Here is a 13,625-nt window from a genome sequence, read left to right as displayed (position 1 = left end):
ATGCTTTCCTCTGTAATATTCCCACACCCTCAATTACTCTTCATGAACCTATCTGGACTGTTGAGTCCGAAAAAGGCTGGAGAAATGTAGTGGCCAGGGGACGTCACCTCTATAATCCATGTAGTCCTGGAGAATATCCAACATCTGGGTCATTTGGGAGAAAAGTAAAACTCGATGGCCCCTGGAAAGAAAAAGAAAAGTTTCAAGTAAAATTTACCAAAGAATGCAAGTTTATAAATAAATGAAATGCTGAAGCAGAAGTATAAACGTCATAATCATTTACAGAGATTTCCTCTGAAATGCTAAATGCCTTATGGAAGGACACAGGTCCAAACGCAGCCATATCCTTCAGAGTAGTCCTCGAGGCAGAGAGGGAATGCCCCCAGGGGCATGTGTCAGTGCACCATGCCTCTGAAATGCTAAATGCCTTATGGAAGGACATAGGTCCAAACGTAGCCATATCCTTCACAGTAGTCCTCGAGGCAGAGAGGGAATGCCCCCCAGGGACATGTGTCAGTGCACCAGGGAGTGTATGCAGCCCTAGGATAACCAAGGTGCCTTGCTCTGTTAAGATCAATTTACCAAGTGGGAAGAAAATCTTAGTTTAACAGCAAATAAAAGACATTAGAAGAGTAAGATGCAAAATGCAAACGCACCAAAAAACCGGAAAACACTGAAGAGTTTGGGGTCAGCCATCTGCATCTACTTGAGGGTGCAAAGTCACTATCGCTCTTCTAGAGCTATGCTGGCTGAAGTCTATCAAGCATTAGAGAAGCCAGGGGCAGGTGATATCCCATAAGACACATGAGAAAACTTATGTGTAGGAAGAGGAGTGAAGAGAGGAGGAGGCAAAATGGGGTAAGCCGAGAATGAAGTCAAGTCGAGAGCCCCATGACATCAGTTATTTTAAGCTGTCGTACACAAAGAAGTCTGGCACTGTCAAAACAATATGTTCATTTCATCTGAGCTTGCAATGGGTACAACAGGAAGAATTATAAAGAATTCCTTCAAGACTCTAGCCCCAAAGAGGAAAAGGCATTAAACTTGAAGCTGAAGACCTCAATTCTAATCCCATCTCTACCAACTGTGGACTGGCTGACCTTAGACAAGTCACACAACCACTCTGGGTCTGTTTCAACACCTATGAAATAAAATGGTTAGAGAGAAGATATTTATGGATCCTCTCCAACTCTAACACACTCACAATATATATATATCGGAGCCAACAGAATATACTAAGACATGCAATTACTTGACTAGCACATTCCGAATGGTGGGTGCTTTTGCCAAATCTGAGGTTTTAGGTTGGTTCAGGCCCACTTGGGGAAATAGTCCCAAGAACTTCTAAATTCTTTGGAAGCTAGGACTTCTCTAGACTACTCTGTCCCTCTGGGGACTAGGACTAGGAGGATCAGCTACCGGCTGAACATCAGGCTATTGATCACTTAGCTGAACTTTTAGAGGCTCCAGAAATGACCTGGTCTCCCAAGGCCCAATTCATGTCTCTGAGGTAGAACCTCCCAAGATTTTGCTGACATCACAGGCCCGGCCAGCTTGGCACAGTGGTTGAGCATCAACCTATAAACCAGGAGGTCACGGTTCAATTCCCAGTCAGGGCATGTGCCCAAGTTGCGAGCTTGAACCCCAGTGTTGGGTGTGCAGGAAGCTGCCGATCAATGATCTTCTCTCATCATTGATATTTCTCTCTTTCTCTCTCTCTCTCTCTCTCCCCCCCCTTCTTCTCTGAAATCAATTTAAAAAAAACATTAAAAAAATAATAAAACATCACAGGGTTAACAAAAGTAAATATTTATTAAGCCTTACTATGTGCCAATTCAATACAAGGTACCAGCAGGCAATTAAAAAGAAATGCTTGATGTTATCTCTGTCCCTGTGGAACTAAACAATATAGCTTGAGTGATTTGGTTAATATACACCAATTAAGGCAGTGCATGGCCAAGTACTAGATTAAGACCCTAAGTCAGTGATGGCGAACCTATGACACGCGTGTCAGAGGTGACACGTGAACTCATTTTTTGGGTTGATTTTTCTTTGTTAAATGGCATTTAAATATATAAGACAAATATCAAAAATATAAATCTTTGTTTTACTATGGTTGCAAATATCAAAAAATTTCTGTATGTGACACGGCACCAGAGTTAAGTTAGGGTTTTTCAAAATGCTGACACGCCAAGCTCAAAAGGTTCGCCATCACTGCCCTAAGTGCTGTAATAATTCAAGAAAGGAAAGGATGATTATGGAGTTGATGGGGTAGGATGGGAAGGAATGGGAGTAGGAGGTGTCGTTGCATAGGTAGAACCTGAATCAGGGTCTTGAAAACTGCAATACTGGAATTAATCTCAAGAAATCGGTGAGTTCCTGATTATACTGGTTTTAACAGTCACCAGCTCAGAGCACAAAACATGAGCTTACCACCTACCTGGAATATAGGTACGCCAGCAGCTTATCCAGCAGGTGAAGTTTCCCACTGGCCGCAATCAGGTGGTCTCCAATTTCAAAAGGCTCTGGTTCCACACCTGGACAAGAGAGAACCCACTCTCAATAGTGTCTCCCCAGTCAGGCCAGACTCCGTGAATGGTGAAACCCATGGCCAGGCTACAGCAAGAGGCCCAGCTCCTTCCACTAGATAATGGGCCCACATCTCGTCTCTCTCTGAGGCAATTTATAATTGTTTGTTTGCATGATCATCTTGGTGCTGCTTAACATCTACCACAGAGCCTGGCACACCCAAAGTGCCTAACAAATGTTTATCCAAGGAACAAACTGACTCTAGGATGCTGAGGCACAGGGAGATGCTAAAGGCCAAAGAGACCCAAACTTAGTATCTAGAAAACAAATTAAGAAATAGGCTTAGTTGTATACAATAGTTAAGTCTCAAGTTGGGGATGGCAGTCAGGTTAACCTGGAGGGCTGCTTTCAAAATGTACATGTTCCCAACACCCCCTCCTTGGAAAAAAAAAAAGTTCTGATATGCACCTAATTAAGATGCTGTGATGTTTTTAAACAATTCATAGTGCTACTTGGCTAAGACTCCCTTAAAATTACTGCAGCAAACCTTCTGCATTGTTCCTATCCCTACTAGAGCCCCCGCAGACACAGAAGTCCTGGAATTATCCCAAAGACGACCCATTAGATCAGCAGTTCTCAACCTGCGGGTCACGACCCCTTTGGCGGTCAAACGACCCTTTCACAGGGGTCGCCTAAGACCATCCTGCATACCAGATATTTACATGACGATTCATCACAGTAGCAACATGACAGTTATGAAGTAGCCACGAAAATAATGGTATGGTTGGGTCACAACATGAGGAACTGTATTTAAAGGGCCAGAAGGTTGAGAACCACTGCATTAGATGAATTAAAAAAACCACAACAGTTTGAATGAAAATGAAAACATTACATATCAGAATGCATAGAATGCAGCTAACACAGCACTTCGAGGGAACTGACAGACGTCCGTAAAATGAAGAGGGACACAGCAAAGGAGGCTAAGACGGCGTAGACATAACACAGGTGGACAAGAGAAAGTGCTGCCCCGAAACCCATGTGAAGAACACGAAAGATGTGATCAACTGTGTCAAAGGTTTGGAGAGATTAATTAGAATGTGAACTGACAACCACTGTTTGGGCAACATGGAGACCACTGATAAGCTAGGAAAAACAGTGGGGAAAGGCTGACAAAGTTCAAGACAAAGGGACACCTTATTATATAAATATTATCAGATGAATCCAGATTGTAAGACAGCCCCTAAAACAAATGGCCTTGATTCTTTCGTTGCCAATTTCACGAAAGACAAAACATGGCCACCACAATAAAAGTGAGAGATATTTCTAAATTACAGGAAAACAGAGACATGACAAATGCAAGCAGGATCTATGACTGGATCTTGAATAATAATAAAAAAAAGTAGCCATCAGGGATATTATAGAGGACAACTGAAGAAATTTGAATATGATCAATATATTAGATAACATCAACAGAAAAATATTAATAAAGTGGAGGGAAAATAGACACTAAATACAGGCAATTCTTTTGAAGAATTCTGCCAACATGTTGGCCACAGGAATGTTAACAGAAGTAAGTGAAAAAACTGCCTTACCATCAAACAAATATGGGTGATCCACACACTTTCGAAGCTGGGATAAGACATTTTGAAGTTTAACTTTCTTTGCCATCTCATTTTCAAATGCATCTGGAATTTTTAAAAAGAGAGAGAGAAATAGAGATGAATTACTGAACAGCAAAAAAGAAACCCTCTATGTTTCCATACATAATCTTATTCGTTTTAATAATATATCTTTCAAACCTCTATTAACCTCCCAAATTTCATTAAATCGCATCAAGAATTAACAGCACATCCACAGGAAGTCTCCTTAACCATCATTTTGTTTTAAGAAGGACACTAACTATAAATTGAACTCAGGAGCACTTGGTTATTCTTTTGAAAATTCTAAATTTCCTTCTTTAACTGCTGCTCAGGAGCCAAGGAACAAAGAGAGAGAGAGAGAGAGAGAGAGAGAGAGAGAGAGAGAGAGAGTGTTCCACTCCTATCTCTCCCGTTCACTCCCAATTCCTCCCAGTGAATTTGATTCAACAAAAACGTTTTGAAATGTAAATATCTAAGAGGGTGGGAAAATTAAAGGCATAACTGGAACACCTACAAGTGTTTGCAATAAGGAAAACTGAGTGTGGGAGAGGTGGGGGAGGGAATTTCACAACTGCAACAGCCAATCAAGTCTGAGTTATACTGGAGCTATTCCTTCCAGCCAGTTTCACTGTAGCTGACCTGAATATATTCAGAATACAAAATTCCAGCCCATCGTCTTGCTGTACAAAGTGAGTGTGATTATACAATATTTCCCTGCATGAAGACCAAATAGGCAAGTGCCCTCTGATTACCTAGGTCTTTCATCAAAATGGCCTTGTAGTATTTTTTCTGCAGTGCTGACATGCCATGGTATATCACTACTTCTGTCTTCTTGGGAAGATCCGTAGCTACCTCCGATTTCACTCGCCTCAGCAGAAACGGCTGCAAGAGTTTGTGTAGTTCACTTGCTGTGTAAGAAAAAAACACACAGGAAGTGTGGGATAGAAGTAAGACCAATTACTAGAGAACAAACAGCAATTTTTTCCCCCTCATTTTCATGCCCATTCTGCATTCTAAGCCAATATGGTCATTTTTCAGTGTTTCTTCCTTCACTGGGTTCTTCCCAATTCCTTCTGAAATCATTACCAGCTCTGAAGAACTAGAAATACCGAACAAACTTGATTCTTACTGATAATCTCATTGATCAGCATAACATCTGAGAAATGCACAGGCCACGTAAGTAGTATTCCCCATTTTTAGAATGACCTGAGGCTCAGGAAAATTAGGCTTCTTATCCAAAGTCACACAGCTAGATGCGACTGTTGCTAGCATTCAAACTTAGTTCTTCTGACACCAACTCCCTTGTTCCTCCCCTAAGTGTGGTAAACTTCAAAATTAGCCAAAATTGGCATTACACCGCATGTACAGTTGCCACATACAGCAAATGAAAATACAAGACTTCAGTTAAATCTGAATTTCAGATGATTTTTTAATACAAGTATGCCCCATGTATTATTTGACGAGGTGTCATATATTTTATCTGGCAAGCCTAAACATGAGCAACCAACATCCGAGCAGGTTCCCCAAGGAATCCTCAGCCTGAGGGGTGGGGATTTTTGTGTGAGAAGCCTTTCCAATTCGTACTCACCGAGTATACTCATACCCACTAATAGAACGCCTACCATTTGTTTTGAATGATCGGCCTGGCATAAGATCATAGGGATATACAGATAATTCTATGAGGCAGAGGGGCACAGATGCGAGGAAGAAGCCCACAACAGCCAACTGTATGAATGAGGAAGGCTTTCCTCCGTCGCTTCCAGCACACGGCCATCCCAGACTTTTCGTTTCAGGGCAATGTTGACAGAAGAGCCAAAGTTGTGGAATGCTGAACAGTAGTGGAGGGCTGCCGCACCCATATACTGTTCTGCCTCAGGAAGTAGCACAGCAAGTTAACAAGTCCTTACAGAAATTATATGTCAAAGTCTGACTATTAGCAGACACTTTCTATTTCTTCCAAAATTCACCCAAAGAAGCCCTCATGCAGAATCGTGTAACACATAAGAGAGTCATGAATAGCAGACAACTGGGAACAACATGAGAAATCTACCAACATCTGATTTTGGTGTGGCTCTTTATCCTCCTGGAAGGTATCCTCTGGTTATCGATCCTTTCTTTTCTATCGATAACCTATTTGCACGAGGCCAGTTTCTGGGTCCAGACCTCTTGGGAACAATTTGTCAGAAGGGCACTTGCCTGACTCAAACTCTTTCTCGATATTCTGGTAACGCTGAACAAAATCTTCCACCTGCTCCTTGGCAAAGAGATCAGGCTCCACAAAACTGAGGAGGGAGTAGAGCTCTTGGAGGCTGTTCTGGATGGGAGTGCCGGTCAGCAGGAGATTGAAGACTACTGAGAACTCAAATACATAAAGAAATAGAGTAAAAAACCTATAACATTGGAAAGCAAGGCAGAGTTGGCTATCACAACCTTTACTCATATATAAACAGAGATATGATTTAATGGAATGACCACGGGGACATGAAATCAAAAGGCTCAGGTTCAAGTTGCATACTATCTGTTTGACGTAGGAAATAATACCTCTTCAGTATCAACTATTAAAAGGGGATAGTAATTATGATGGAGATACCGTTGTAAGAATGTAAATAAAATCACTTTGTGAACTCTGAAGTACTACATGAGTATTCAACATGGTCATTATTATTCCATGTACGTGGGGATTCAAGCTATATTATCACCTATGTGGGGGAGTCCTCTGAGGCATCAGAGGTACACAGCATATATCCATGCAGTTTGAAAAGCCCAAAGTTATAGCAGCAGGCCCCACTGCTCTAAGCACAAACAAAATCTATATTAAAAGAATGTCCTTTTATAAAACTTCACAGTGGATCACATGTAACACATCAAGACTTCCGGACATTTCTAGACACAGGGTCATATACAGCCCAAAATGCAATGAAAGTCTTTCCATTTTGGGCAAAGATGATAACACCAAGAATAAGTGACTAATGAAGTAAAAGGTTAGGAGAAACAGCAACTACAGACCTGATGGTCAAGCAAAAAACAACCTCGGACCTCACATTACCAAGAACGTACACCATTTGAATTAAATAGTACAGCAAAATGGGACAGCCATATCCTATGTATGTGTATTGTTTTAATTTTTAAAATATGTTATTATGCAAATATATGTTTGGATAGATATATATATATATATATATATGCGCATAGCAAAGGATATGGTAGTAATAAATACCAAATGTTAATAAATACAAACGAGTAGAATATTTGGGGGTTTTTACTTTCATCTTGTCTTCATATATTTTGATTTGGGAGAAAGTCATAAGACGATACTATTTTGCTGAAACCGGTTTGGCTCAGTGGATAGAGCATCAGCCTGCGGACTGAAGGGTCCCAGGTTCGATTCCGGTTAAGGGCATGTACCTGGGTTGCGGGCACAACCCCAGTAGGAGATGTGCAAGAGGCAGCTGATCGATGTTTCTAACTCTCTCTCTCCCTTCCTCTCTGTAAAAAATCAATAAAATATAAAAAAAAAGAAGATACTATTTTGTCATAAGAAAAGGTAATAGATGAAGTAACACAATCAATTAAAACTGACTTGAATATGTTTTGCTTTTTTTGGTATTCTTTTTGTTTGTTTTTTTGTTTTTCTGAAAACAGCACCTTAGAAAGGGAGGAGTGACAATAGTGCCCTCTTATGGACATTCTAAGAACAGCACCCTAGTAAGAAATTCTGCCAGTCTAAGAAATCCCTATTGATAGACCTAGAAGGCTCTCGTCCTGCAGGGAAAAGTTGCAATAGTGCCGTCTTGTGGACATTCTTAGAACAGCACCCTAGTAATGAATTCTACCAATCTGAAAACACACCACTATTTTTATTTTTTTAAAATATATTTTTATTGATTTCAGAGAGGAAGAAAGAGGGAGAGATAGAAACATCAATGATGAGAGAGAATCATGGATCAGCTGTCTCCTGCACGGCAGTAGGGATCGAGCCTGCAACCTGGGCATGTGCCCTTGACTGGAATTGAACCCGGGACCCTTCACTCCATAGGTTGATGCTCTATCCACTGAGCTACACCAGCTAGGGCACAACACTATTTTTTAAAAAATCTTTATTGTCGCCAGGCCAAGGTAGCTCAGTGGTTGAGTGTCGACTTATGAACCAGGAGGTGTCAGTTCAATTCACAGTCAGGGCACATGCCCAGGTTGTGGGCTCGATCCCCAGTAGTGGGTGTGCAGGAGGCAGCTAATCAATGATTCTCTCTCATCATTGATGTTTCTATCTCTCTCCCCCCCCACTTCTATGAAATCGATAAAAAAAAATACTTATTGCTGAAAGTATTACAAATGTCCCCTTTTTTCCCCATTGACCCCTCCAGCCCACCACCTTTCCCCCACCCCGACCTTCACCACCCCATTGTCTGTGTCCATGGGTTATGCACAAATGCATATAAGTTCTTTGGTTTATCACCTCCCACCCACCCTCCCCAGGCTTCCCTCCAAGATATTGTTTCTTTTTAAAATGTCTAATAGTGTCCACCCCTTCTTGCCTGGTCTACTTTTGGGGCAAAGTTTTCATAGTATTTCAAGTATGGGAACTGACCAAAAATAAGTTTCCAATAACCAGACCAGATTTTTGCAATGTGTGTTCACCAGGCAAAAAGATGAGATGACCTAAGAGATATGAGGTCACAAAACCAAGGCTGTTGGTCACTACAATCAACTTACACTATCACATAAGTTAACATTTTTATTTAAAGTAATGTCTGTTTTGGCATCAAAACTTATAAATGGGTAAAAAAAAAATCCAGAGACAATTCATTTGTGTACATATATATTGCCGGGAGCCAGTCCATCCTTGCTGTTTCAAGGGACCTGGCATATATGGCATACTGTTCTTAACATATTTGCTCAGCTTCTTGGCACTATGTGTTTTAACCAAGGTCACCTCTCCGAAAAAGGCTGTTTCCCCAGGTAGAGATTTTCCCCTGAAGTTAGGGAGGGAATAAAACCCCTTCACTAAGTGCCAGGTGGCAACAGTAGCATGGAAAACCGAGGCTGTCATTATATAAACACTATTCTGTTGACCAGTTTATTGCTTTAACCTTCTTACTTGATAGCCTGTATGCCTTCCACACATGTAATTTGTTGTCTCATTCACTCTTTTTTTTGTTTGTTTGTTGTTGTTAATCCTCACCCAAGGATAGTTTTCCATTGATTTTTTTTTTTTAAGAGAGTGGAAGGGAGGGGGAGAGACAGAGAGAAACATGGATGTGAGAGTGACACACAGATTGGTTGCCTCCCGCATGCACCCTGACCAGGGCCAGGATCGAGCCTGCAACCAAGGTACGTGCCTTTGATCGTAACCCTTCAGTCCCTGGGCCAATGCTCTAACCACTGCACAAACTGGCGAGGGCTATGTATAATATTTTGTAAACTTTTTTGTACAAAATATTTTACAAATATTTTCTATGTTATTAAATATCCTTCTACCTAATTTTTCATGGTAAACTTACTTTGTAAATGCAGTATATGAATATAGCATAAATTATACAATCAATTATGTTTCACATTTAGGTTGTTTCCAACTTTTTATAAACAAGCTGAAAACGATATTAGGAAGGAGAATAAAGGCAGTAACCTCCCCACTTCTCAGCCCAATCAGTACTAGTAAATGCATTTTTTTCAACCAATGCGTTAACTGCACTTTAAACCTCACCTAAAAAGAATGCATGATGCCGCAACCGGTTTGGCTCAGTGGATAGAGCGTTGGCCTGCGGACTGAAGGGTCCCAGGTTCGATTCCGGTCAAGGGCATGTACCTCGGTTGCGGGCACATCCCCAGTAGGAGATGTGCAGGAGGCGGCTGATCGATGTTTCTCTCTCATCGATGTTACTAACTTTCTATCCCTCTCCCTTCCTCTCTGTAAGAAATCAATAAAATATATTTTTAAAAAAAGAATGCATGATGACAGAGAACAACTTCCTTCCTTAATCGCTGAGGCCAGCCACAGAACTGAGTTTCCCCACTCCAAGCCTAGTGTTCTTTTCTACACCTGCTTTTCTTCTCCCCTTGCAAATCAGTAAACCAACGTGGTAGTGTATACGGCGGTCTCTTGTAAGATTAGGCACCAGCATATGTAAACCTCCTGGGGAAGACAGACACTGTTACACGTCCCTAAAAAGAAGGCAAAGGACAACGAAGCAGGAAGGGACTCACCACAGGATGGCAATCTTGTGACTGAGCTAATGATGGATAGCGGCCGTATCCGCACGAAAATGCTAAAAACTGTAACTTTCAGCCAGTAAGTGTAAAATCCAGGCTTCTCTTCCAATGACCTCTAGATTTACTAACTGCTCACAGGACAGGGACCAAACTTCAAGGACGGTCACAGAAATGCGCACACGTGGTCTCATGAATGAACAAGCCTTTACTTGATTACGGAGACGGGCACTGCACATGCACAAGCTGCTCCCCTGGGTCCTCGGGAGACAGCAAACCTCGGGCTGTAACAACATCTCTCATCTGCTTTGCCAGAACGATGTCAGAGATCAAGAGAAGGAAATGAGAGCAAGGGTGTCATACTCATGAGTATGACCAAGACAAGAAAGGCTGAGGGTAATATCCAATGGCATGAGATCAGTCTCTTTGTGACTCCATGTGAACTGCTCAATTTTTTTTAACAGGTATATGGGGAAGGGGGTACGATATATCAGATATAGTATCTGCTATTGCAGACAGAAGAATTATAATAAAACTTTTTTTTTAAAGAAACTGCCCCTTTAAAGAGAGGGTTGAAACATTTCCAAAAATACAATGTCTTTTATTGGTGTAGAAACTTACTACTTCTTCACTGGATAACCAGATTTTAGAAAACATCTCCTCTGTAACAGACTAGAGGAAGAAGAAGTATCTGCTGTCACCCACGAAATTAAGTACCTGCTGTCACCCCCAAAATGCTCATTCAACTCTGCAGGAATGTGACTGAAAGAACGTTTTCAACGTAACTGGCTCTAGGCAAGCCTACACGGATTTTTTTTATAAGGAAGTTACATTAAAAACTAAAACTAGCCTGTGAGTTTACCTCTGAAAGTGTCTTATGCAGCAAGGAGCTTTGATTTTTCAACCTGTGAGCTTCATCCACAACAAGAACGCTCCAATGGAAGCTGTGAGAGAAAAATCCAAGCTTTCAGTTTTGTGTAACTCAAACACATATCTCACATTCAACAGTCGCACTACACAGCTGTGGGTATTGTTGGGAAGATGGATCTTCATCCCAATCTATTAGGAACACACTCCAATCGCCTTCTTATCTGAGAGCCTACCATGTACGTGTGACAATATCCAGATAAGGTACTTAAAATACAAGGAATTTTTCCCAAGATAGGAAAGAGCCAGAGACAGAAAGCAAAATGAAACATTTAGGACCACCTACTGTGTGCCAGACACTGAGCCTGGCTCTTTATGTACGTTACTTAATCTACCAGAATATGGTGAGTACAGCAAACCCTCGATTTTGCAGACCTTGATTTAATGGACTTCGGATTTAACGGACGAAATTTCCAGTCCGTATGTCCTATGTGAAAATTAACACCCTGTTAATTTTAAAATGGTTTTAACCAAGATTTGCTTATAATTAAATGAACAGAGGTTTTGTTTTGTTACTAATTCACTGTTATTTTTAACAAATTTTAGCGAATAGGCCATGTGTTGGGGAAAAAAAAAACACTGTAGTAATTTCACCGACATTAATAAATATTACGTATCTACAACTATCGTCTACATCTTTAAATCTAAGCGTCACCACTCGCAAACAATGTTCAGGGAATGATTAGCATGCGATCACATGCAGAGTAGCTGGTTCTGTTGTCTCCTGGCGTGAGGCTGCAGCAGTTTTAATGAAGTTCCGACATGTGCTAAGCCACACCTCAACCGTGTGCATTTGTTTACTCGTGGTGGCTGGTGAATGCACACATTTACTCCACCTATTCAGTATACATTTAAAATGACAGTAATTTTATAGAAAACTTTCCTGTGAACTCAAACTTTTCATACATACTTAATTTTAATTATATAAATGTGTCAAATAAGTAAAAACGGATAAATGAACTGATTTGTCAATTTTTTATCATAGGCATTTGGCAAACCTGCTTTATTATATAACGGACTTTCAGCATTAAAGGACATCGCCCCCCCTCGCCCAAATTAGTCCATGATAGCGAGGTTTTACTAGAGACATTATTGTTGTGCTCATGTTACCAACAAGGAGACTGAATGCTCTGAAAGACTAGGTGACTTGGTCAAGGTCATAGAGGCAGAGCTGAGATTCAGACTGAGAAGAAAACAGACAAGGGTGTCACAACAGCTAAAAAAAGTATGATGCTAAAATGAGGAAGGGGTGAATAGGACCAAATGTTATGGATGTCTGGAAGATACATCCTCTGGGTTGTTAAAATGGAAGTCACTGGCTGCCAGAGCACATTTTGTAGCATAGCATGGTATAACAATCCCCCCCGCCAAACAATTCAAAATATTTTTTAAAGGTATGTCTGCCTATGTTTCCAGCTGCATTATTTAAAATAGAAAAAAATCATAATAGGCCCAATTATAGGTTATAAAATATTATACAGCATTTTGAATAATAAAGATGATTATGTTGCAATAAGATAGGCCTAGATCCTTTTGCACAAATGTGTAAACCACTCAAAAGATAATAAAATGAAAGTTGTAAGATTTTTTTTATGTATATATTTTATTGATTTTTTACAGAGAAGAAGGGAGAGGGATAGTTAGAAACACCGATGAGAGAGAAATATCGATTTAACTGCCTCCTGCACACTCCCCACTGGGGATGTACCCACAACCAAGGTACATACCCTTGACCGGAATCGAACCTGGGACCCTTTAGTCTGCAGGCCGACGCTCTATCCACTGAGCCAAACCGGTCAGGGCTATAAGATTTTGTTTAACTCTTTGTTTGTAAACATTCTGTAATTCTACTACATTAATTTATACTTAAAAAACGAAATGTATATACAAGTAAAACAGAATATTGGAATGATCGTGGACATGGGAATAAAAATCCCTAAAAAATTAGAAAAAAGATCTTGAGCAGAGGTTGGCCTTACAAAGGGGAAGCGCTCTTCCTCTGAGGCTACAGTGAAAAACCCAGAAAATGGCACAGAAACAGACACCTAGGGCCATTCACTTTCTGAGGGTGGTACAGGTGGAGAGAGACTGGGGGTCCAAAGAGAACACAGGAACTGGCAAGGATGAGCAAGGGACACATTTAAGGATTACCAGGAACAGAGTCTAGCTGAAGTTGGGCACTGGTCATAGATAAGGTGTGAAAGTGGCCACAGTATAAAGCTGTGAGCCTGAATGAATTAGCATTCAAAACAGATTAGGTCCTATTCCCTTGTGAAGAACCAGATATTTAGGTTTTTCCACACAGCAAGCAGGCATGCATGG

At 40.8% G+C, this 13,625-nt stretch overlaps 1 protein-coding gene across 1 annotated transcript in view; it reads right to left on the bottom strand.

Moving 5' to 3' along the window:
* Positions 1 to 13,625, bottom strand: part of CHD1L (chromodomain helicase DNA binding protein 1-like) — a 45,701-nt gene that overhangs the window by 25,568 nt on the left and 6,508 nt on the right. The window contains 6 exon segments of the mRNA XM_015565963.1: positions 108 to 181; positions 2,441 to 2,537; positions 4,122 to 4,214; positions 4,922 to 5,077; positions 6,366 to 6,528; positions 11,239 to 11,357. Of these exon segments, the coding sequence (XP_015421449.1) occupies positions 108 to 181; positions 2,441 to 2,537; positions 4,122 to 4,214; positions 4,922 to 5,077; positions 6,366 to 6,528; positions 11,239 to 11,357 (702 nt within the window).

The sequence above is a fragment of the Myotis davidii genome, unplaced genomic scaffold, assembly GCF_000327345.1.
Source record: "Myotis davidii unplaced genomic scaffold, ASM32734v1 scaffold2782, whole genome shotgun sequence".
Lineage (NCBI taxonomy): Eukaryota > Metazoa > Chordata > Mammalia > Chiroptera > Vespertilionidae > Myotis > Myotis davidii.
This window is presented reverse-complemented; position numbering and strand designations above follow the sequence as displayed.